Source organism: Chelonus insularis, unplaced genomic scaffold, assembly GCF_013357705.1.
Source record: "Chelonus insularis isolate UGA/USDA-ARS -01 unplaced genomic scaffold, ASM1335770v1 contig_270_pilon, whole genome shotgun sequence".
Taxonomy (NCBI): domain Eukaryota; kingdom Metazoa; phylum Arthropoda; class Insecta; order Hymenoptera; family Braconidae; genus Chelonus; species Chelonus insularis.
In genome coordinates this window covers 215,892-239,783 of record NW_023276458.1, presented here as the reverse complement: position 1 = coordinate 239,783, position 23,892 = coordinate 215,892, and the positions used below count along the sequence as shown (strand labels likewise).

The 23,892-nt window shown below is 29.1% G+C and overlaps 5 protein-coding genes across 5 annotated transcripts; 2 read left to right on the top strand and 3 right to left on the bottom strand.

The window, feature by feature from the left end:
- Window positions 1-156: 156 nt before the first annotated feature.
- On the top strand, window positions 157-2,812 carry Sas-6 (Spindle assembly abnormal 6). Its single transcript, XM_035080227.1, has 4 exons — window positions 157-464; window positions 551-1,077; window positions 1,201-1,949; window positions 2,014-2,812. Exons 1-4 carry the CDS (start codon window positions 258-260, stop codon window positions 2,544-2,546), a joined length of 2,016 nt encoding a protein of 671 aa, XP_034936118.1. The 5' UTR covers window positions 157-257; the 3' UTR covers window positions 2,547-2,812.
- On the bottom strand, window positions 2,798-5,863 carry Plekhm1 (Pleckstrin homology and RUN domain containing M1). The gene is made up of 3 exons (XM_035080226.1): window positions 3,923-5,863; window positions 3,200-3,835; window positions 2,798-3,115 (listed from the first exon to the last, which is right to left on the bottom strand). Exons 1-3 carry the CDS (start codon window positions 5,216-5,218, stop codon window positions 2,990-2,992), a joined length of 2,058 nt encoding a protein of 685 aa, XP_034936117.1. The 5' UTR covers window positions 5,219-5,863; the 3' UTR covers window positions 2,798-2,989.
- Window positions 5,864-6,391: 528 nt separating this feature from the next.
- Window positions 6,392-11,706, top strand: LOC118065120 (serine/threonine-protein kinase PLK1-like). Its single transcript, XM_035080199.1, has 7 exons — window positions 6,392-7,898; window positions 8,671-8,775; window positions 8,854-8,970; window positions 9,067-9,281; window positions 9,446-10,369; window positions 10,465-10,598; window positions 10,691-11,706. The coding sequence occupies exons 1-7, from the start codon at window positions 6,939-6,941 to the stop codon at window positions 11,074-11,076; spliced, it is 2,841 nt and encodes a 946-aa protein (XP_034936090.1). The 5' UTR covers window positions 6,392-6,938; the 3' UTR covers window positions 11,077-11,706.
- LOC118065121 (fibrillin-1-like) lies at window positions 11,556-18,620 on the bottom strand. The gene is made up of 14 exons (XM_035080200.1): window positions 18,252-18,620; window positions 18,097-18,171; window positions 17,305-17,613; window positions 16,848-17,240; window positions 16,630-16,777; window positions 16,284-16,516; window positions 15,969-16,151; window positions 15,699-15,854; window positions 15,469-15,606; window positions 14,330-15,244; window positions 13,750-14,075; window positions 12,533-13,670; window positions 12,279-12,408; window positions 11,556-12,208 (listed from the first exon to the last, which is right to left on the bottom strand). Exons 2-14 carry the CDS (start codon window positions 18,149-18,151, stop codon window positions 11,800-11,802), a joined length of 4,533 nt encoding a protein of 1,510 aa, XP_034936091.1. The 5' UTR covers window positions 18,152-18,171; window positions 18,252-18,620; the 3' UTR covers window positions 11,556-11,799.
- Window positions 18,513-22,748, bottom strand: Lgr3 (Leucine-rich repeat-containing G protein-coupled receptor 3). The gene is given in 18 exon segments (XM_035080332.1): window positions 18,513-18,535; window positions 18,982-19,146; window positions 19,240-19,560; window positions 19,643-19,942; window positions 20,002-20,163; window positions 20,232-20,302; window positions 20,381-20,452; window positions 20,531-20,602; window positions 21,165-21,236; window positions 21,337-21,408; window positions 21,493-21,564; window positions 21,635-21,703; window positions 21,762-21,926; window positions 21,961-22,050; window positions 22,125-22,230; window positions 22,322-22,390; window positions 22,462-22,578; window positions 22,661-22,748. Coding segments are annotated over 18 exon segments (2,106 nt in total).
- Between the last annotated feature and the right edge of the window lie 1,144 nt (window positions 22,749-23,892).

Genomic DNA, 23,892 nt, shown 5'->3' with positions numbered 1-23,892 from the left:
TTACATAAAATATATGGTTGATAATGTAGATACATACGTATGTAATATAAACAACATAGCTACATATATATATCAGAGAGAGGGCAGAAGTAGGTTTTTCGTAACAACTACGCCATAGTTTAAAATTTACAAGCGTCATCTGTAATAATCGTTTAGTAAGTACATAAGTAGACATTCAAGTGTTGTTTGTGCCAATATAATATTTATATAAATAATTATTATTTTTATGATAAATAAAAATTTACACGAAAATATCAATGCAATTATTCAAAATGAATTACATGAACAGTTTTGTAGGTAATAACTTACAGTGTAATGATGTTGGTTTACAGTTAAATAATGTAGAAGTTTTGTATACAAAAATTCAAAAAGTTTATCTCAAACCACAACTGAAAGAGGAACGTCAACGAGATCTTAGAATTAATGTTGAAATTCATTCTGGAGTTAGTCCCGTTTGTCGAAAGGTATTTAAATAAAACGTTAAAAAACCTTCAATAGTTTCCAACTACGTATTTTTCTTTTTTAATTACACCAAAAATTTATATTTCAGACATTATGTGTTCTTATATCTGATGATGATGATCCTTGTTTTCTTTACTCTCTTCTTATAACAGAAGATGACTTTAAAATTTTAAAAACACAACAGGGACTGTTAGTGGATTTTGATAATTTTGCAACACAGCTTATCTGTTTATTAGAACAATGTCATGGATCAGGATCCAGTACGTTGAAAGTGACTCCAAAATTTTTATTGCTGTTATCTGAAGAAAATAATGAATGGTTATTTAAATTAGTTGAAACTAATAATTTTAAGCATTTATGTCATTTAAGTTTGAGCATAGCTCCGGCTACTGATTCCAATATCAAAACTCATATGGCTATGAAGATAAAACAATTGAAAGAAAATATGGCTAATAAAAATAAAGATATTAATTCTATGGAAACAAGATTAAATACTTTAATAGAAGAGTTAGAATTGAAGACGAGAGATTTCGAACAATTGGAACAAAAATACCGAGCAGAAAAAAGTCAATTACAAATGACGACAACTCATCAATTAAGTTTAGAAAAAGATAGGTAATATTATTGTTACTTTTTTCAATTTTATTTTTAACTTGACATTTTTTAACTGTTTTCAATATGTATAAATATATCTATATATATATATATATATATATATATCATATTTTTTTGGTAAAGGTTGGCTCAAGCAAAGCTTGAATGGCAAAGAACTGCAGAAATAGAAAAAATGGAAATAGAGCGTCAGCATAGTGAAACGTTGCAGCAACTTCATACAGAGTTAGCTGAATTACGAGCACAGAATAGTTCATATAAAGATAGACAATCATTTTTGGAGGCAACAAATAAAGAACAAGCAAAGCAACTGCAACATCTTGAAAAAGAATTAAATGTCACGCAGCGTGACTTAGTTCAGTTGAAAAAACAAAATTCTAAACTGGATACTGATTATCATGAAAAAGATAAATACGTTAATGATTTAAGAACTCGAGTAGCAGTATTAGAACAAGAATTAAAAGATAAAACAATTTTGATAAATAAACATCTGGAAATGTTAAAAAGTAATAAAGAACAAAAGCAACATTTAGAAGAATTATTAGCTGATAAGGAAAATCAAGTACAAAGAAAACATAATGCTTTAACAAATGTAGGAGAAGAAGTTATGAAAGCAAACGAGATAATCAGAAAATTACAGACTGACTTATCTTCGACTAAATCAAAATTAAAGTTAAGAACAAGTATTGCACTTGAGCAAGAGAGGCTGCTTGATGTTAAACAAAAAGAATTAGGAGAGTTACATATTAAAATAGAAGAGCAAACAGCAGAAATAACAAAATTAAAATTTGATGTTAATTTACAAAAAGAGCAAATAAAAACATTACAATCACAAGTTGAAGAAAAAGATAAAACGATTAAAAATAATGATAATGGTAAATATATTAATCCTTTCAAATTAGTAAACTCTTATTTTTAATAAAAAAAATTTTTTTTCAGTTATTAGTTGGTTAAATCGAAGATTAACTGATGCTCAATCTCCACTTCAAAGTGCCACAACGCCAGCACCCATAGTAGTACCATCATCATTTCAAATGACACTTCCACGTCCATCTAAATATTTATCGACAAAGTATGATACAAGAACACCATACCATAATGTTCCTTTATCGGCAACTTCATCTAAAAATCCTACAACACAAATTTCAAGTACTAATCAAACTGGTCGATTAGCTTCAGGAAGAACAACAGGAGTAGGAATTACGGACTCCACGATTGGCTTAGTTACATTTAGCAGAACGGGTCAAATTACAAATACAAGTACACCATTAGAGCGAATTAATGCAATGAATAAATTACCTAATACTTTACCGGAATCAGTATCAAATCCAGTAATAAATGAAAATAACAATATGTTACTCCAAAATGTTGGAAAATCTAAAAGTACTAGTGGCCTTACAGGTGGTTTGCGGCGAGCTATATCTGAAAAACCTACATTGCCTTCAGCATACTTTCCTAAAACATTACACTGATAAAAATCAATATCACAAATATGCCTTAAATTTACCAATTTATGAAATTGACTTCAATAGTTTGATTAATAAATATTTTTTTAATATTCAGATAAATTGAAATGTTCAATAGTACAAAGTTAAAGGATTATGTACATAAGCATCTTAATATAAAATTAATTAAATATTAATTTTAAATTGAAATAATTCAATTAATTAAAAAACGTAATATTTATAACGTGACAGTATTACGTGAATATTTTTTAATACAATAATATAGTTTAAATATCATTCCATCTACTTTATATTTTTTTGTACATAAATATTAATTTAATTAAATTTTATTATACATCATAATTACAGTAATATAATGTATTTACGTTATTAAAGCTCTAAATAATCATTGCAATTAAGTGACGAATTTATTTCAATAAATTCAATTGTCTTTTATACTGTTAATTTTATCACGATGTTGATTCTTGTTCGCCAATCAACGGGCGATCCATTCTTTTACGTTTACGCTCACATTTTGGGCATGGCTTTTTAGAATTTAAACAGTCAGTATGAAAAACAGCATTGCAATCACTGCACTAAAATAGACATTTTTTATTTTAATAATTATTATTTTATTAATTTTAAAATATAAATAAATAAAAAAAAACATTATTACTTACTCTATAAGTAGACTCCATGTCAAAAGGATAAATTACTTTAGGATTGTTGCAAACTTCACAAATAAAACCTTTTTGGCGGCATAGCCAACAATTTAACACATGATTTCGAGCAAATTCAACAACTTTTTGAAGTTGTTGAGCAAGAACACCTGAAGGTACATCAAGAAGATCAGTAACTGAATACTGATGAATATGTTCATACAAATATTCTCGTGGAGTAACTTTTTTTTGTAATAATTCAATAATTGGTTCCCTGCAGGTAAATAAATAAGCACGTAGAAGATTTAATTGTATTCTCAATGTACGTAATTGTGCCATGCTATCAACTGCTGTATAAATTTTGGGATTCAATACTTTAAGGTTCAACAAAGCAGAACAATTGTTCAAATATTCAGCTGCTTTTTTGCTGACGGGATAGTGCTTTAAATCCCAGTTATAAATTATTCGTGAAGGTATTAAAAACTCTTCAGTAGCCATACAATCATTGCAGTAATAGTTTCCAGAAAATGCACAGACATGGGCTTTTGAGAAAGTCATCCCAACGGCAAGTCCACAGTCTAAACAACTATAGTTTTGTACATCTAAACCTTTTTCTCTTGGTAACTGTCCAATTTGATCATCTAAGTTATCTACAACCTATAGAGAGAAATAGAAAATTAATAATCGTTATTCTTATTAAAATGATTAGGATTTGAAGTAATAAATAATTTAATTTTGACGTACTTTAATTTCGGGTTTAGTCTTTTCTTCCTTTACAATGGTTTCTGGTGTGTATTTGGCTAAAAATTCATGGAGATCTGGAGATGTTGCATAGCCTGCGGTATGATAACTTTTTATCAAAGCATCATAAGTAGGTCCATCTCCAGGGGTACGTATATCTGTACCAGATTCTCGAGAAATAATAGATGAAGTCATTGAAGATTCACCATCTTCTAGAGATGTAGACCATCCAAGTTTTCCAAGTAATGAATTACCAACTGAGGTTCCTCCAATTTCTTTAGTAGTTTCTTTTTCTTCTTCATTAACTATTTCTTCTAAATTTTCATCTTTTACAATCTCCAATACATTTTTATCCAGTAATTCACCTTGTGAGTTTTTCATTTCATTTTCTTTCACTTGTGATAGTTTTAATTCATCAAAAGATGTTGTTGTTTGTGATATATTATTTTGTACAACTGTTTGATAAGTAGAATTTTCAGTATTTAAATCTGGTGTTTTCGTACCATTAGCCAAAATAATTTTTAGAGCTTCATCTTCAGTAATGGTTGAAATATTTAAAATTGATTGCGAAGAAAATGAACCTATACTACCAATAGAACTAGCAGTTTCAACATCTTCAAAACCACTTGAATTCATCATATCACTACTAATAGTTTTAGCAATGTCAACGGCACTAAATACAGGACATGATTTCATAGGAGGGAGCCAAATAGCAGCCATAAGAAGTGGTGTACTAGACCAAAAATTCAACAAACTAGTATTACAAGCCAGTTCAAATGAAATATTATCTAAACTCTCAATTAATCTCCTCGCAACTTCTACATGATCTGAATCTCGAATAAATGCTGAGCGTTCATAGTAAGGCTTCAATGCTGAATTATCCCTTTGAATAGATGCGAGATAACTTGAAAGGAGGCCTTCATTAAGAGCTAACCGTATCCATGCACGACAATATCCAACTTCAGTTGCTATTTGTTGAAAATTTTGAATTTGATCAATTATTTCTCGATGAGAAAATACTAAAAGTGGACCCCAAAAACTTGGTTGTGGCATAGCATCGAAATCTGGACCACTTAGAACTTCTGTTACTCTATTCAATAAACTGTCTTTGAGTCCATGTAAAAAAATAGCTTCCAAGACAGAACACAAAGCCATTGTTTCTTCGCAATTACTCACTGGAGTCCCTTCAGATATACCTTCGACACCCTGCATTTCCATAACGGCTGTATTCAATTGTTTCCTTAACGATTCCTTCACCAAGTTTTTCTTGTTTGTCACTGACTTTAGCAGAGAATACATTTTTATTTTTTAATAACAATAACAATTTGTCATATATCACATCGATTTTACTCTGATGATCGTTAAATACGATCATCGTCAAATTTCTTTGTTGAATTAGTTTTGTATTAAATGAATAATATATCTTCAATTGGTGAAATGATTTAAAAATAATTATCTAAATAATATATAAATAACTGCACGTTCAAATACCTTAATTAAAGATGATTTTTATATATAACCTATATAATAATATATAATAATATAAAAAAAGTTCTAACTTGTCATTGTTGAGGTTAGATTTTACAATACTCCAATATTTAAATACGTCATCATAATAGATATATATGTATATCGTGCGCACTTCGTCACAATAGATATTGTTATTTTAGTTTTATTTCAATTGAATTACGATTTTTAGTTAAAATTTGATTTCTGAGTAGTTTAAAAAATTGAATGAGCCCAAAATAAATGGTTGATATTTGAATACTTGAATATTTGAGGTGAATAACCTATCTATGTACATGAATAGAGATACATTTAAATGAGTTATTAAATTTTTTTAAATTAAAAATATGTATGATGAAAAATAAAGTTGAAGATTGATGTAACATTCAAAAGAAACCCGTTCAAATATATATATATGTATAAAGGAGAACTTGTAGAACTGGCTAAGCAAGAAAATATCATGCACTTTTGATGATTTTGTTTATACGTATACGTATATATGTAACATTATATGTGTATATATGCATCCACATACATGGAATACATGTGTTGGAAAACACGCAGGCGCGAAAATATGAGACATCGAAGGTGTGGAGAGAACTTCTAAAGAGGGGGTATACATAGAACGGTATATTCGTGCACTCGCGCGTTGCTCGCTGACTTTTCTATCCTTTATGTTTTAGTTTGTCTCAGCACATCCCTTCGACCTATCTTGGTCGTGCGTAGACGTTTGACTGCATTTTAGCAGTCAACATCTACTTCAAGAACTGTTAATAAATATATATTTGCATGTAGATCAGCAAATAATGAATAATTGTATACTTTTCGAGTATTCATAAGTGTTTTTTTAATGTTAAAATATTTTTTTGTATTATTTATATCTGTATTTCATTTTATGTGAAAACCCGTTTACTATGGACAACTCTATAAATGTTCAGTGTTCAAGTTTGTCATTACATCAAACAATTCTGCACCTGTTACTGGATAACATATACATTTACACAAACGCTTTATTAATTCCTTGAAGACAATGGTAGAAAATTTCTAGTCTAGTAGTTTGAATTACTTAAAAATCAAGACTATTGTCAAAAGAAGTTTCCAAGTGTAACTAGCAAGAAAAGAAACAGGAAAACAGTGAGGATAGGGCAAAAAGATACAAGACTTGTACCTGTTCCGTTCATTTCTCTTAATGTCTTCGCATTTCTTCATATTGGCGGCGCTATACAAGGATTAATCGTTATTCACTATTATAGGATAAATTTAGAAATTAATTGATGATGTCAAAGCATTATCCATGTTGTCTGGAACACATCGATCGATCGTTAAGGGAGTTTCTGTTTGGGAGACATTTGTACCCGTCTTGGGCGGAGCCTTGGCCCATTTTATTGTCTGTGCTATTGACTATGACAAGTAATTCAGCTGCCAATATTTCATTCCAAACTATCTTCTCTATGCTACGATAACTTTACCTAATTGCATGGATTCAAGGTCTTGCGTGATATAATCAGAGACGATGTCACAAGAATTGAAAGCTTTTAATGGATTTTTAAATGATAGTAATAAATCAAGTAAAAAGGAATTGCAATTGATAGGAATTGCTAAAAAATATCAACTTAATATCCATGAAAATATAACTGAAAGCTCCATAAATTATTTAAATTATAGTAATAATGAAAGAATAAAAGTTGATGAAACAATGAATTCGAATAAATTGAATTCAATTTCAAAATTTCGAGCTCAAGAAATCGATATAATCAATGGTATTAATACCAATGTGCCTACCATGATAATTTCGACGACAACAGAATCTACTATTGATGTTCTGAGTGGGTTTGTAAACAACCACTCTACCTCGTCGTTGTCGGAAACAAATTTTAAGTCTTCAACTATGAATCAAGTGCATCAGTCGCATGGAAAGAACAACAATAATAACAGTGCAACTACTACTTTTTTAACTATAAATAGTAATAATAATAATAATAATATTAAAGTTCCAATAATTGATATGAAAAAAATAAATTATTCATGTTCACTATATACTTCAACTATTCGTTCTCCTCAAGCACCTGGCAAGGTAGTAACAACATCTTCACTACCAACTTCCTTAACAGACCTACCAGTGAACCATGAATCTCGGAAAACGAGATCAGAACCTGGAAGTTTGTCTTCGGTAACTGTTAAAAATCCGATGACAATAAATTCAACTCCAGGAAGAATTTCAACAGCTGCTCGAATTTCTAGTCTTGATGGGCTTGATTCTCTAGGAGTGAATAATAATAATAATAATAATATTAATAATAATGGACCAAGAGTTAGTGTATCCTCTGCAATAGCTACTTCAGTATCAAATAATAATGCTATTATACATGGAAATAAATCAATGTGGGATAATAATTCAATGGAAAATGAGTCTGATTATGTAGTGGATCCAGTGCAGGGCAATGCTTATCACAAAGGACAGTTTCTTGGAAAGGTTGGTTGCACCTTTGATGGTCTCATTATCACATACTGGTGAAACTTGTTGAAATAACTTGTTCATTAAAGTATATTTTGTGCTGTCATTGAACCCTCTCAGTGTCTCTTTAGTTTTAAATCATGAAAATATTAACTTTTGTATCCGTATGGTGTTATTTGCCGTGAGAATATGGGGACGAATCCCCTCAAGAGTCGATTCTACCTGAATCCATCCAAGTCACACAAGTGTATTATGATATGAATGTTGACTCTCGCTCTCGTACCAACGTAGAGCCAGTTCGATGTACTTTTTTTCCTTGACTCTCAACGGAAGTCGTTTCGTTCTCACATCTCTTTATCTCTTTCTCTTTCTCTTCGGTACCTCCTGCATACACAGAATACTTTATGTAATAATATTTTTCCAAGGCATTCCGTTTATCTGATTTTTTCCTGAAAAAATTTATCGTTTAATCAAAGTAAACGATTGTTTGTTCAATTCTCAATTTTTACGTAGACGTAACTGAATTTTTGGCATGTCAAATGACTAAGAAAGCAGACTTATTTATTTTTGGATTATTACGTATTTGTCTCGTGACGTTTACGTCTGATTTGATTTTCTATTAGACACATGTACATAAATAAATATACATACATATATATGTATCCTAAATATATATCATCAATATGATGAAATTTATTTCAACAATGTTTTCACATTTAAAACTATTTCCCATATATATAGAATAAAATGGAATAGAAATATTAATAAATTATTTTTTTTTTTTATACAGGGTGGCTTTGCAAAAGTTTATCTGATGACTGATTTAGCAAATGGAAAAAAATATGCCTGTAAAATCATTCCAAAGAATCGTATGCAGAAAATTCATATACAAAAAGTACAAAACTTTTCTATTACTTATCTTAAATTACTTAAAATATTACCTTAATTATTCTATTTATTACTCATGACTTAGATTGCTCGGGAGATAATGATTCACAAAGACTTGAATCACATAAATGTGGTACAAATGCACCATTATTTCGAGGACAATTTAAACGTATATATGCTATTAGAAGCATGTCCTAGAAAGGTAAAAAATTTCTCTTCGTTTTACAAGACTATTAATACTTAATGAGCGATATCAATAGTTTCATTAGATTATTATTACATTTTCTTTTCATTTTAGAGTTTAATGCACGTGTTAAAGTACCGAGGAAAAGTAACTGAACCAGAGGCTAGATATTATATGAAGCAAATGGTAACTGGCGTAGCATATATTCACTCACAAAAAGTTGTTCATCGTGATCTAAAACCAGGCAACATGTTCTTATCTGATGGAATGATTGTTAAGATAGGTGACTTTGGCTTAGCAACACGTCCTGATGGTCAAAGAAGACGAGTGTAAGTTAAAATTATGAGAAAAGTAGTAGTATATAATTTATAAAATACTGACATAAATATTATTAATCGATAATAAAAATCTGGTTCACGGTTTATTCTAAAAATATGACTACAGTGTAATCTTAAATGTCAAACGTGAGAAAGGAAGTAATGAGTATTTTCAGAACTGTTTGCGGGACGCCGAATTATATTGCTCCGGAAGTATTATATAAGCAATCATACAGTTTTGAGGCAGATGTATGGGCTCTTGGATGTATTTTATATGCTTTACTTGCTGGACAACCACCTTTTGAAGCAGCGACATTAAAAGAGACTTACTCAAAAATATGCAATAATCGTTATAAAAAGTTAGATGATACAGTAGCTAGTCGTAGTGGACAAGATCTCATTCGTTGTCTTCTTCATCCATTACCCGAGCTCAGACCATCTTTAGCTCGAGTTAAAGAACATCCGTACCTTACTGTAGAATATGTGCCCGAAAGATTAGCACATTCATGCTGTTATCGAGTTCCAACACTCCAAAATTCATTGACTGATTCCAATGTCAAATCTACCTTTACTCCACCTACCCTTTCGGTACCTTCTGCTACTTCTTTATCTTCAGCATCATCTATGACTTCTACAACTCGATCCAAACCCCGACCCATACTTCAAGAATCTCAAACACTTTCACGCATTGCTGAAGTTTCTAAACCAAAAACTATTGCCGCAATAACGACAATGAAACCAATCTCAGCTACTCAAAGTGTGAAGGAATCGAAACAAAAATCGAAAGTTGGACATTGGCTTGTAAAAAGATTTCCAAAACTTACCAAATTACGACAACAATTTGGTACCTTTTTTTGTCCTGACAGAAAAAAATCATCAGAAAGTGCAATGATGCATCGAGCGCTAGAAACATGTCTTAGTGAAGTTCGTTTTAATAGAACAACACAAAATCCTCTTGCAATTGATGGGATCGTTCCCCTGTTTATTACCAAATGGATAGATTATTCTAATAAATACGGATTATGCTTCCAGTTGTCTGATCGATCTGTTGGTGTTTTATTTAATGACAGTACCAAGATGAGTTACACACGTGATCGAAGGTTAATTAACATATTTTTTTCGTTACTAATGAATAATCAAAATAACTGTTAATTTATTTATAATAATAATAACATTAATTATATACATTTAATAGGAGAGTTGAATATACATCGCCAGATGACGAAATTATTCGTTACTCTCGTGAACGTGATGTACCTTCATTTATGCAAGAAAAGCTGGAACTTCTTCGACATTTTACTGAATACATGGATGATCACTTAACTAATGGTTTGCTTGTTTATTTATTTATTTACTATTATTATTATATATATTTTAATGTTTAAAATATTTTTATGATGAAAAATTTTTTAAATTGATAGGTGGAGAAATAGGGCAATACGATACCACAAAACTATCGAAAAAAAATTCAGGAAATGTTCCAAGAATGCGTCGTTGGTTACGTACAGATAAGGCTATCGTGATGGAGTTAACGGTACCATTACTACAAGTCAACTTCTTTGCTGATCATACCAAGATCGTCGTGTCAGAAGGTACACGAGCTCGAGATTATCTTGTGACATATATCGATGCTAATAGACACGCTACCTCTTACTGGTTAAATGATTTGCGTGATTTTGGATGTACCACAGAACTTTATGAAAGATTAGATTACGTTTGCAAAGCTTCACGTGAATTTGCTCATCTAGAACACAATGCAGCGTGTTCTGAAATTTCAATTAACTGCGGAACGACTTTAAGAGCTTGAGCTTTAATTAAATATGTCTTCCGATGCAATATCTTTAAAGACAAAAAATAATTATTATTAATAAATCTAAAATAGTAGTGATAGATTAGCCATTAATATAAGTCTAATTATTTTTATTAAAAAGAAAAATATATTTTTGGATATTCGTCAATAATTATTAAATCGATATAAATGAAATTATTTGAAAAAGTGACGAAATCTAGTGGCAAAATTTGTTGGTTTTTTTTTTAATAAAAAAATATGTTACATTTAACTGTTTGTTTTATTAACAAGTTATTTACTGTTATTATAACTGTGATTTGTTAAAATCATTGTATCGTAATAATTATTTAGTAAGTAACTTTGTAATACGTATTAAATATCGGGATAAGAATCAGTTAGTTATAACTATGACATCAAGTGCACAATATATTGAGTATAAACAACTTATTAATGCACACGTCGAATGTTATAGTTAAGAATATATATATATATATATATAATAATAATATATATGTATGTATTTATTATTTTTTTTTATACAATTTTTTTTGTTTCCTTTCACTTAATTTGTGTATACTTGAGAAAGGATCTCGTGTGTTATATGCAGCAAAACTGTATTTATAAGCCAATACAACGATCTCAAACTAATTTATTCTTTTTGTCTTTATTTTATACTCTTACATTATTGATTATCCTTGAATATTGATTTATTAAAACCTAATTTAGTAATATTAAAAGAATTTAGAATTCATATTGTGTGACGTAAATGAAGATTTTAGCAACTGCACTACCAGCAAAAGTAGTCTTATGATAAATTTCCATGCTAAGATCAAGTTCAATTTCTTGAGGACCGGGTAGCATACGTGTAAGAACGAGAATTGCTTGGGTAGGTGATGGTCTTCGAAGAGCAAAACAAGATTCTGTCGCTCTTGTAATTCCCGGTGGTGCTCTAGCATCTACTAATGCCATACTAAACCTCATTATAGATCCTGGTAAATGCGTACCTCTCATGGTGAATAATTCTAATTGTCCTGTTGGTGGTAGAGGAAACATACTGACAAATGTGATGAAATTATACGAATAATGGGATGGTGATCGGAAACATGCCAAATCATCACTCGAACAGTAACGAGAAGATCTAACACATCGGCTGAAATAAAAAAAAATTTCATTCATTAATAATTCTCGATTTAAATATTAAATTTATTCAAATTATTTACTTTCTTCTTTGAGGATCTAAATGATATCCTGATGGGCAATTAATTTTATTACATCGAAAACTACCTCTAGTGTTTTGACACATTTCACTTGGATTTTGACAGACACGGCCAGTAGCACATTCATCAATATCTATTTGAAAATTAATCAATTATAATTATTCTAAAATAATATTAAATTTAGATTTAAAAAATACAGATTTTTAAAATGATTAAAAAATTTTAATATTTAATATTATAAAATTCCCTAAAGATACCTTGACATGTTCTACCATCAATTCCAAGTCTATATCCTTCGGGACAACTGCAAGAATAACTTCCAGGAGTATTATCACATATTCCAACGCAAAGATTATTTTCTTTAAACTCTTCACATTCATTAATATCAGTGCATGATCGTTTATCAGAATGAAGTCTGAAGCCATGTCTACAAGAACATCGATAACTTCCCCAAATATTGATACAATCATGTTGACAGATTCCAGGTGTTTTTTCACATTCATTAATATCTTGACAAGAAGTTCCTTTTCGTGATTTTTGAAAACCTTCATTACAAGTACACTGATACGATCCAGGAGTATTGACACATTGCCCATTATTTCCACATATTTTGCTGCCAAAGACACTACATTCATCAATATCAATACAATCCTTATTTGGTCCAATTACATGTCCGGGTGGACATGAACATACGTAACCGCCTTGACGATTTTCACATATTTGTTCAGGTCCACATTCATGACTTTTTTCGGCACATTCATCAACATCAATACAGTGGGAAGTAGCAGGATCTAATACCCATCCGGGCCCACAAATAACTCTAGATACACATCGATAAGATCCAATAGTATTTAAACATCTTTGAAGAGGTGAGTGTGCACAAGGATTAGCAGGTCCTCGCTGACATTCATCAATGTCATTGCATTGTCCACTTGATCCTCGTTCAAAACCTGAAGGACATGGCTTAGGTTCAGTTTGTGATTGAAAACGTGAATCAATTGACGGAGTAACTGTAGTAGATTCTGCAATTGGTATAGTTGGTCTTTCTGTTACAATTATTGGTGTTGTGGTTCTTGATATTATTTTAGTCATAACTGTAGTACTTTGAATAAGTGGTCGAGTGGTTTTTGAGAAGGTACGAGTAGTCTGGTTACGTAGATTTTTATCACATCGATAAGAACCTAGTGTGTTACGACAATGATAACCCTCTCCACAATCATGAGTACCTAAAAGACACTCATCATCATCTTCACAAATTTCTGTTGCTGCATTAAGAGTGTATCCAGTTCCACAAGGAAGGAATCGTACACAGTTATAACTTCCAAGAGTATTATCACAACGTTGTGATGGAAGACAGTCATTTTGAAGTTGGCATTCATTAATATCAACACAGGCCTATTGTATTTAATAAAATAATTGTCTTAATAATTAATCATTAAATGATAAAACAAAAATTTAATAAAAATAAAAATACCAAAGTTAAATTTTCTCGTCTAAATCCTACTCGACAGTTACAGGTAAAACTGCCAATAGTATTTACACATTCTTCATTACTAGTACATGCATCTTCTATTTCTTCACATTCATTAATATCGGTACATCCACGATTTCTAACAAACTTCATTCCCTCGGCACATTTTTGTAAATTTTTCAAATTAGGTGTTGATAACTCTTTATCTTCTATGGTAGTAACTTCAGTAAGTGGTTCTGGTAATTTAGCACAACTGTAACCACCAGGTTGATTATAGCAAACTTCTCTTTCACTACATAGATGCTCTTGCTCTTCACATTCATTAATATCTATATGTTGGAAAAGAGAGAGAAACAGACAAGTAAAAATGTTGATTACTTAATCATCATAGTATTATTAAAAATAATTTTAATATTTAATCGTAATAAAAATTAAATAAGAAACAATAAAACAACTCATTTAGACATTAAAAGTATAAAGCAATAAGCAAGCAAAATTGGTGCAAAATTACTCTGAAAGATTATTTTCAAAAAATGGATAAAAAAAAATAGAATTATTAAAAAATGTCATCAATCATAGGTACCTTCACATTGTCTTGTACGAGAATCATACTGATAGCCAGTAGGACAAGCGGGACGTCGTCTTGTATGAATGATCGTTGCTGGTCTTTCACATTTGTAAGAACCAGGTAAATTAATGCATTTTTCAGATAATCTTGCGTCACATGGAGATCTTGTAATACATTCATTAATATCTTCACATTGTTGGCTTGCTAAAGAATATCTGTATCCATCCATACACTCAGGAAGTCTTGTGACACAATCATAAGTTCCAATCCGATTTACACAATATTGATGTAAACTTGAGGAACATGTATGAAGCTTTTCATTACATTCGTCAATATCAACACAAGACCCATTAAAGATACGTCGAAATCCTGGAGAACATGAGGTTACCGTTTCACACACATATGAACCGTTAGTATTTCTACAAATTTGCGTAATTTCTGTACAGTTATGTCGACCAAGAAGACACTCATCAACGTCTTGACATTGTTTAGTGAATGGTTCAAAAAACCATCCTGTGTTACATAATGGAAGACAGTCGTAGCCACCAAGACGATTAATACAACGTTCATGATCCTGACAACCTGGGCCTTCTGTACATTCATCAATATCCACACATGTATTTCCATCTCTATGATATCCTAGTTCGCATACAGAATCTCTAAGCGCTGAAAACTTGGCTGATGATATTGGAGATGAAAATAAAGACTTGTTTAAATAAGCCTGACTAACAACATAATTATTTTCAACGTTCTTCGTCGCCGCTAGTTCATTATCAATTAATTCATTATCATTGTCATTTACATTAAAATGATCTTTTGAGATTTCTGATGCTTCTGAAGGCATTCTACATTGATAAGCTCCAGGAGTGTTTACACAAATAGATCTGATACCAGGACATGGATTATCAATTTCTCGACACTCATTTACATCTAACCAATAAAAAAATAAAAGATATAAAAATATAAATAAATAAAATATAATTTATTCATGCTTTTTACTTACATGCTTTGTGCTAATAATGACAGCATGCCACGTGCATCTGTTATAGGTTTTCAATTTTTAAAATTAATTTTTTTTTTTCAAAATTATATTCACAATGCATATGGTTATCGAGTTTGAATTGCAGTATTATAAATAAAAATAACTGACTTACCAAGACAAATTCCTAAACTACGACTGAAAAAAAAGCCTTTACGGCATTGAACATCGCATTCATACGCTCCTTCTGTGTTTCTGCATTCTTCAACTTGTGCTAAACAACCGTGAAGCCCTTCAGCACATTCATCAACATCTGCAATAACATGTTTAAATGTTTAAGATATAATAGTCTGATTTAAAAGTTAAAAAAATGATAATTTTTTGAATTATTTATTAATTTAATACCTTGACATGTTTTAGTAGTGATATTAAATTTGAATCCTGCTGGACAAGATTTAGATGCCGTCAGTTTGTGACAAGCAAAACTTCCCTGGGTATTGACGCATAGATGAGTATCATTAGGACAAGGTGATTCGGCAAGTTCAATACATTCATCAATGTCTGATATAATAAAATATGTCGTTTATTTATTTAACTAATTATTCCGAATCTAATGTTTATTAATTAAAGTCATTGTGATAACTACAGTGAAATAATTTTGTTACTTGAGCTTACCAATACAACTTTCAAGCAACTGATCCCATTGATATCCTGGTGGACAGGATTCTTTTACATCCCGTTGGTTTTCTATTATTGAGTGTAAAAACTCTTTTTTATTGGCAATACAAATATAAGACCCAACAACATTTTCACACTTATTTTCTAGTGAACAAGGATTTTCCTGGCATTCATCAACATCTTTAGAACAATAACACAGAAATGAAGCAACAATGCAAGCAGAATAACAATATAACATATAAAAAACATAAAAGAGAACATGAAAAACAAGTCACGCAAAGAAATGAGTTTATTGAATGTTGTCATACGTACCATCACAGACGCGAGCTGTTAAATTATATTGATATCCTGGTGGGCATTTCGATTTTGTTTTATTACTATCTCTCGATTTAGTTGTAGTTTTGTAAGTTGTAGTATTTACTTGCGATAATTTTAATTCACACGAATGATTATCTTTAGCTAAATGAAAACCTGGATCACACTCACATTTAACATCTGTTCCAGTATCTATACAACGATGTTCACATGGATTATCTGACTCGCATCTGAAGGTAATTAATTTAACAGTTATAAAGTACTCAACAACACTGCGAATTATTTCTTTGAATCGAATAATTTTTGATAAATTCCTTTAAATAAAAAAAGTTTTATTTAATACCGATTTATTGGGCCATCTGTTCTACATGTTTTTTCATCTTCTAAAAGAACGTAACCTTCTGGACATTTACAATAATAAGATCCAGGTGTAGGAATACAAATATGAGAACATAAAAGGCCTTTTAATAAAACGCAAATATCATCAATAGCTGCAAAAATGATTGAATTATTTAAATATAATATTGAATCTTGATTAAAGAGATAAATTATTATTCTTACGAGGAGTTGGAACAGTTGTCTGGCCATCAAAAGACGAAAATTTATAAGTGGATGAATCTGAAGTAGATAAAGTTGTTGAAATATTGTCTAATTTAGAAGAAAGAGTTGACGACATCAAAATGGGAGTTGAAAATTCGAAAATCAAAGTAGATGAAGTAGTTAATGAATCACTAGAATGGGTTGATGTCAATGTTGTTAACGATTTAGTTGTTTTATTAAAACTCGTATCATCATCACTACTTGTAGAGGTTTTTTTTGATTCAGCAATTGTAGAAAATATTGTTGTAGATGTTAAAGCTTCATTACAACATTCTAAAAATGCTGGATCCCAGGGATTACCAAATGAAAAATCACTAAGAGTACATCCTTGACCCATAGCACCCGTAAGTATTCCTAAAAGAATTCAAGTATTTTTGTAAATTTTATAAAATTCAAAATAATAATAGAAGTAAAATACCTAATTTACAGCCTTCACAACAATCTCGTTGATTGTTTTGAGATCTAGATGATCCTAAATTGATGTTTGAACTTTCCGCACAAGCCAGGCCTTTACGAGCATTTTGTTTACCTTTCTCACATCCTTTCTCATGATAAGCACGAACGCAACAAATATCTATCGCTTCCAAACATAAAGTTTGTTCAGCTTTAGGAACTCCCGGGACAGGCCCGGTATATTTCTCACATCTTAAATCTTCTTTTGCCCAAGATGTTCCAATATCACAACATGTTTTAAATCGACTTTGTGCTGTAACTTGGCAAATATTTCCTGAAATATTTCAAGATATTTTATAACATTTTAATTGATTAGTAACGTACTTAACTTTTAATATTTTTTTATTGTTATCATTTATCAAGAAAATGTTGATCGTGATAAGAATATTACGATATATGTATGTTATAATAAAGATGCTCGAAAGGGAATTGGAACAAGGTCAAAATTCTCTGGACCATTTAATTTTGTATAACTTTTATAAAATTATAAATTATTATGATAATGATACATACATATATATTCAATTTGAGATTATTATTTAAATATTTTTAAATGTTCAAGTCACGTATAGTATTATCTATTTATCTAAAAATCTCATTCAAATAAAAAGTAAATTTTTTACGTTTTTTAATGTGATGAATTCTTGTAATTTTCTTTTGCGTCAACAAATCATAATAGTAAGATAAATTAGTATTTAGGTTATTATGATTATTAAATTATTGGTTTTATTGCTATTCTAATTAATTAATAACATACCTTGAAGAAGAATAACGATTAAACAGAGATAGAAAGATCGCCAATCAGGCGACATTTTAAATCCAATGTAAAAAACTAAAATAATGAAATTTAATAATTTTGAATAAATCGTTGAATGAAATAGAAATGAGAGAGGACAAATTATCACTTAGTACACGAGCTATTGTGAGGTTTACACGTGCCAGCAGAAGCAACAACCGCCAATTACAAACTGAAGATGTTGAAGACTTGGTTGGTAAGAGACACTAAAGAGACACAAGAGCGTAAAAGGATTGAATCATGGGTGGTGGGTGCTTCGTCGCTCACTTTTTACACAATGTCATGTATTCCATCTTAACGCAGTAAGTTGATTCTTCAGTTTTTCGAGTCTTAAAGTTATCCTAGGGATTATTGAAACGACAGATGGCCCAATGAATTCAGTAACAAATTTTTAAGCAGACTGTGTGATAAAAAATAATGTAGTAAAATAAATCAAATGTCTCCAAGTCGATAATCTGTCTATTCCAAGAGTGTCTGATATTTTATTCAGTCAAGTGGTATGGTTGTTCTTAAGCGTATCGTTTTTTGTCCTGTTTTGAAAGAGCAACATGTGCGCAACGCAACCAATGATCTCAATAGCTATAATAAACTAGATTCTTCTCACGGTGATTTGATCTTTTTAGAAATTATAATGGTAATACACAGTTTAACAAAACCTTTTTTTTTCACAATACATTTGTTTGTATCAATTTAGTTGAATAACATTTATTTTGTTATAGTTGATATAAATATAATTGATTTTTTATTATTATATATTATGATATTGGATGATCTGAAAAATAAAAAAAAATTATTTTACAAAATAGAATAATTTGAAAATAATTAAAAAAATAATTGAAAAATTACTGTAACCATTTTCTGACGTTCTTCTCGAATTATTTTTATTTATTTTGTTCCACCAGATTTTATTCAATCTTTGTCGAAATTTTGGAGTCGTAAATGTATATAAGAGAGGATTAATAGCACTATTAACTGGTAGAATAAAGACAATTAACCAAGCATGAAGATCGGCTAAAAAGTTATCAGAATGATGATTATTATTACATTATATATTATTTTAAATTGAACAAGTTGATATAAAATGTGATGAATAATAAAACGTACAAGAAACAGGATTTTTCAAAAATACAAAGATTTTGAGAGAAATAATGGGTGCCCAACAGACTGCCTCGGTAAAAACAATAAGAAAAAATCTCATGGCAAATTCAGAATCTTTCACAGTTAAAGGAGTATTATGTCTTGTTCTCCAAATATTTGAAAACATTCTTAAATATACATAGAAATTAATTAATAATCCAAATAGATTTATTCCTAAAAAAATAAAAGCTGAATACTGCCAGCCAATAATGAAAGGATCATCGATGTGTAAAGGAAAGCACATTCCATTTAATCCGTAAAATCTTGTACTGTCATTCCAGTAAATTGCTACAATAAAATAATTTAAAATGACTTTCTTATTTACTAAAAAATAAAAAAATATAAAAGAAATAAATATAAATTGATTTACCAGGTGTCAAAGCAAGAGTTACTCCAAAAACCCAAATGATAATCATTGAAATAATAGCAGCATAAGGGGTTAAGACACGTTGTTGACTTTTAAATGGTGCAGAAATAATTAAAAATCTTTCAATAGATATAAAGGATAAAATTAATACAGAAACTTCAGATGACGTCATTGCTAATATCCCAAGAAAAGTGCAAGACCACGAAGACATCCATGTATTTGCATTTCTTTTGTAACTATTTCGAAAACTTATATCTTCAAATCCAATGATTAATAAATATAAACCCATCATCAAATCTGATACTAAAATAAAATCAATGATCGAAAGTTCTGATTGGTCTGATTAACATTTCATTACCAACCTGAAAGGTTTTTGATCATGATGCTAAGAACTTTGTTCTCGTTTTTAGCTGTAAAACGTCCCCAAAGTACTAATACATTACCTAAACAAGTAATCATGGCTATTCCCCAGACTGAAGCGCGAAGTATCGGTTTCTCCAATAAATGTGATAATGAAGATATTCCTATTTAAGTAACTATTAATATATTTCGGATACTAGGAAAATAAATTTTATTATTTTATAAAATATACCATCAGTAAGTGGGAAACATTTTTCCACATTAATTGCATAGTTTGTGCAGTAATAAAAATTCTTCAAATAGCTACAATATTAATAATTTATTATTTCAATTGTTGATTACTTTCAAATTAATTATAAAATATAATATAAGTTTACTTACATTGATTTTAAATTTTTAAATTGATCAAATACATTTTTTTCAGCATTTTGTATGGAAATTTTTTCAATTCCACTAAAAAATGTATCGGTAAGAAAAAAATAATATAAAAATATTAAATTTTTCATATACTTAAAAAATAAAAATACTCACAGAGTCCGAAGGTTCGTGAGTGGTTTCAATACATCAATCTCCAAGTTATCGATAGGATTATATCCGATTATTCTGGAAAAAAATATGTTGTATTATAAATGATATAGGTGAATCAAATTTACATTATATTATGTCCTATCATAATACTTATCGTGGGAATTTACAGTTGCGTTATTTTGAAATAAAAAGACATTTTTATAAAAATGTCTTCTACATTAAAGATAAAAATAACTATTTAATATTTACAATATACATATATGGTTTATATTAAAAATTATATATTTTCTCAAAGGCCCAGTTGGCTACTGATTCGAAATTATAAATTTTAAAATGATCGATCTTTTGTAAGCATTATTAAAATTTATATTTTTATGAGTAATCAAGTCATTCTGTGAGATTGTATACTTATCCCAATATAACAAACAACATCCATTAATGGAGGTAAACATGTTCCTCTTAATGATTCTCTTACTTTAGGGATTCATTGTCAGGTCATTTCTTTACAATAATCGTACTTTATTATATGTAATTTCTGCAAGGAGATAAGACAAAATTCTTATCCCAATTAATGTATCTATGGTTCCCATTGTAATTGTTTTAGCTATTTAGCATCAATACTTGATTTTTCACTTACAATTTTGAAAGTCTTTGCAAAGGACAGAATAAATTGTTGGGAATATTTGTTAAATAGTTGAATGCTATATTTCTGAATAAAAAAGATTTATTAGACGATTTTTTTATTTCCTAATTCAGCAATTGATCGTTGTATAGAACATTTTATTAATATTAATATTAATTATACTCACAATTCCGTTAAATTATAAATATTATTAAAAGCATCAATGTCGATATAGAGTAAATGATTTTTTTCCAAGTTTCTAAAATCAATTAATCAATTTGAAGAATGTATTTATGGTGATACTAAATATTCATTATTACTGATAAAAATATGTCTTTCTTACAATGAATTTAAAGATGGGAGTAGAGAAAATAAATTACTGCTTATTTTTTCAATTTCGTTATTATATAAAATTCTAAAAATGAAAATTTTTAATCATTAAAAGTATCAATTCTATTAATTTATAAGTATAAAAAAATTCTTACAACTTTTTGAGAGCAGGAAGATGAGGTAAAATAAGATTGTCATACCTTAGAATATTATTACTTAAATTACTGGAAAAAAATAATATTATTATTTGAATAATTTCATTATATAAAACTTATATCTTACATCCATTCAAGTGAAGTACTGTTTTCCAAGTCTGAAAAATCAGCCCTGATCATTTGATTATTATCAGCCAAAAGGGTTTCAAGTGATGATAATCCAGAAAAATGTCCTGGACTCAATTCTTTTATCTTGTTATTCGATAGTACTCTTAAAAACAATCAATTACAAGTAAATAATTATAAAATTATTTGGAAATATTTATTTAATGAAAAATGTAACTTACAGCGTTCGAATTTCCGTATATTTTGTAAAATCATTAGTGAGTGATTTCAATAAATTATTCGAGAGAGATCTATTAAAATAAAATTAGTTTTTTAAATAAATTATTATTACTTTTATTATTATACAGTATAAAAACATTCTTACATGGTAGTGACATTTAGCGATAAGTCTTGTGGAATTTCTTTATATCCTTCACAAACAACTAAACAATTCTTACATTTACATTTTTGTTTTGGACAATGGGATGGATCTGAAAATTTACTCACTAGTTAATTTATATATGTATATTGTGTGGTCATATAACTATATTGTTTTTTATTTAAATATTATAAAATATATACCACAAACGGAGTCTCCAAGTTTTTCTTGGTCTTTTAAAAACCATTCCCAATTATTTCGATCATCAGCTTCTTCGAATTAATTTAATTTTATTTAATACATTTTCAAAATAAACTATGACTTTTTAATAATAGAAACTTACGACAATCAGATGTATTGTTATCCTTTTGAGGGCACTGATTTCCTTCATTACACCAACTTCTTTGAGGTATGCATTCGGTAGAATTTTCACAAAAGAATGTTTCTACTGGGCAGACATCTGAATATATCATTCCAAAAATTATTATATAAACGTCTTTGCATACACACATGAAAAAAGGAACAAATAAAATGTATATTACCAAGATTAAAATAATAAACTAATTCTGACAAAATGATGATTGGAATCAATGTTAAAAATCCAATAAACAGTATTTTTCTATACCGCATTTTGTGAGACAACAAAATTATTTTTTAAAACAATTCAGAATAATTAATTTTGTAAAAGTAAATAAATCTTTTCAATTGTTCTTTAAAGAGGAATTGTTGAAAACTATAATAGGTAATAATATCAACTTCTATTTGAAGCACATATGATTTCCCACTCTTTAAAGCACCACTTAACATGGTATTGCGCATTCACAATCTTTATAATATAATTTATAAAGAAATATATAATAATAAAGTCATTTAATTATTATGAGCATAAAAAGAAAAAAAATACTATAAAATATATTACCTATGTAATATAAATATTAAAGTCAGAATTAATCAAGTCATTTTTTGCTGGTGGTAGTGAAAGAAAATTTATTTCCATTTTATTAATGATAGATACATGAAGTTTACAGTGTACATAGCAGTCATAAGCCAAGTACCACTTTTTAATACACTTTTTGATAGTGATTCATATAAAAGGAGCATTAATTGGCATTATGAATGAAAAGAAAATCATTGGATGTGTCCATTAAGCCATCGAATGGACAATATTTATTCCTATATTTATTGAAATTGCTCGAATAACCGGCAAATATATCATATAATTAATAATAATGTCTTATAATTGTCATTAAAGTTAAGGATAATATTTTTATTATTTTCATCAATTTTAATATTTTTTTTTTTTTCATTTTTTCTTACTAATTATGAATTAAAAATTATCTTTCAATGCCGATTATTCGCAGCAATTGTTCTCAATTATTAACATGTAGCAATTATTAATCATAATAATTAAGAGTTATATTTTTTACCGTAAAACGCCCACTTTTTTGCGTTATACGATTATTTGAGAACGAATATACATCTCGTAAATTGATAATAAGTATTTACAGTATGCTCACCATCGAATCTTATTTTTTCAAATTATTCATTACGTACCAGAAATAATATTTTATATGACAAAAACTTGCTTCAATTGTTAATTTTTTATAGTCATGTCCAAAGATTATTCAATTATCTAATTTTAAGCTATTTAATAAATTATTCTTAAACTCAAACACTCAAGTATTATTTTCTAATTTATAAATGATAATAGTGGATCGAAGTGATAGTAATCTAAATTATTCTTCAGTTTTGTGATTCTCATTTACAGTGATGA

Coding starts and splice junctions, on each gene's coding strand:
- Sas-6 (XM_035080227.1), top strand. CDS start 258: ATGCAATTATTCAAAATGAATTACATGAACAGTTTTGTAGGTAATAAC. Junction 1,078..1,200: donor TTAAGTTTAGAAAAAGATAG/GTAATATTATTG, acceptor TTTTTGGTAAAG/GTTGGCTCAAGCAAAGCTTG. Junction 1,950..2,013: donor GATTAAAAATAATGATAATG/GTAAATATATTA, acceptor ATTTTTTTTCAG/TTATTAGTTGGTTAAATCGA.
- Plekhm1 (XM_035080226.1), bottom strand. CDS start 5,218: ATGTATTCTCTGCTAAAGTCAGTGACAAACAAGAAAAACTTGGTGAAG. Junction 3,836..3,922: donor AGACTAAACCCGAAATTAAA/GTACGTCAAAAT, acceptor TTCTCTCTATAG/GTTGTAGATAACTTAGATGA. Junction 3,116..3,199: donor ACATGGAGTCTACTTATAGA/GTAAGTAATAAT, acceptor TGTCTATTTTAG/TGCAGTGATTGCAATGCTGT.
- LOC118065120 (XM_035080199.1), top strand. CDS start 6,939: ATGTCACAAGAATTGAAAGCTTTTAATGGATTTTTAAATGATAGTAAT. Junction 8,971..9,066: donor TAGAAGCATGTCCTAGAAAG/GTAAAAAATTTC, acceptor TTTTCATTTTAG/AGTTTAATGCACGTGTTAAA. Junction 10,370..10,464: donor AGTTACACACGTGATCGAAG/GTTAATTAACAT, acceptor TACATTTAATAG/GAGAGTTGAATATACATCGC.
- LOC118065121 (XM_035080200.1), bottom strand. CDS start 18,151: ATGTCGCCTGATTGGCGATCTTTCTATCTCTGTTTAATCGTTATTCTT. Junction 16,778..16,847: donor GACAACTGTTCCAACTCCTC/GTAAGAATAATA, acceptor TCATTTTTGCAG/CTATTGATGATATTTGCGTT. Junction 12,209..12,278: donor TTAGATCCTCAAAGAAGAAA/GTAAATAATTTG, acceptor TTTTTATTTCAG/CCGATGTGTTAGATCTTCTC.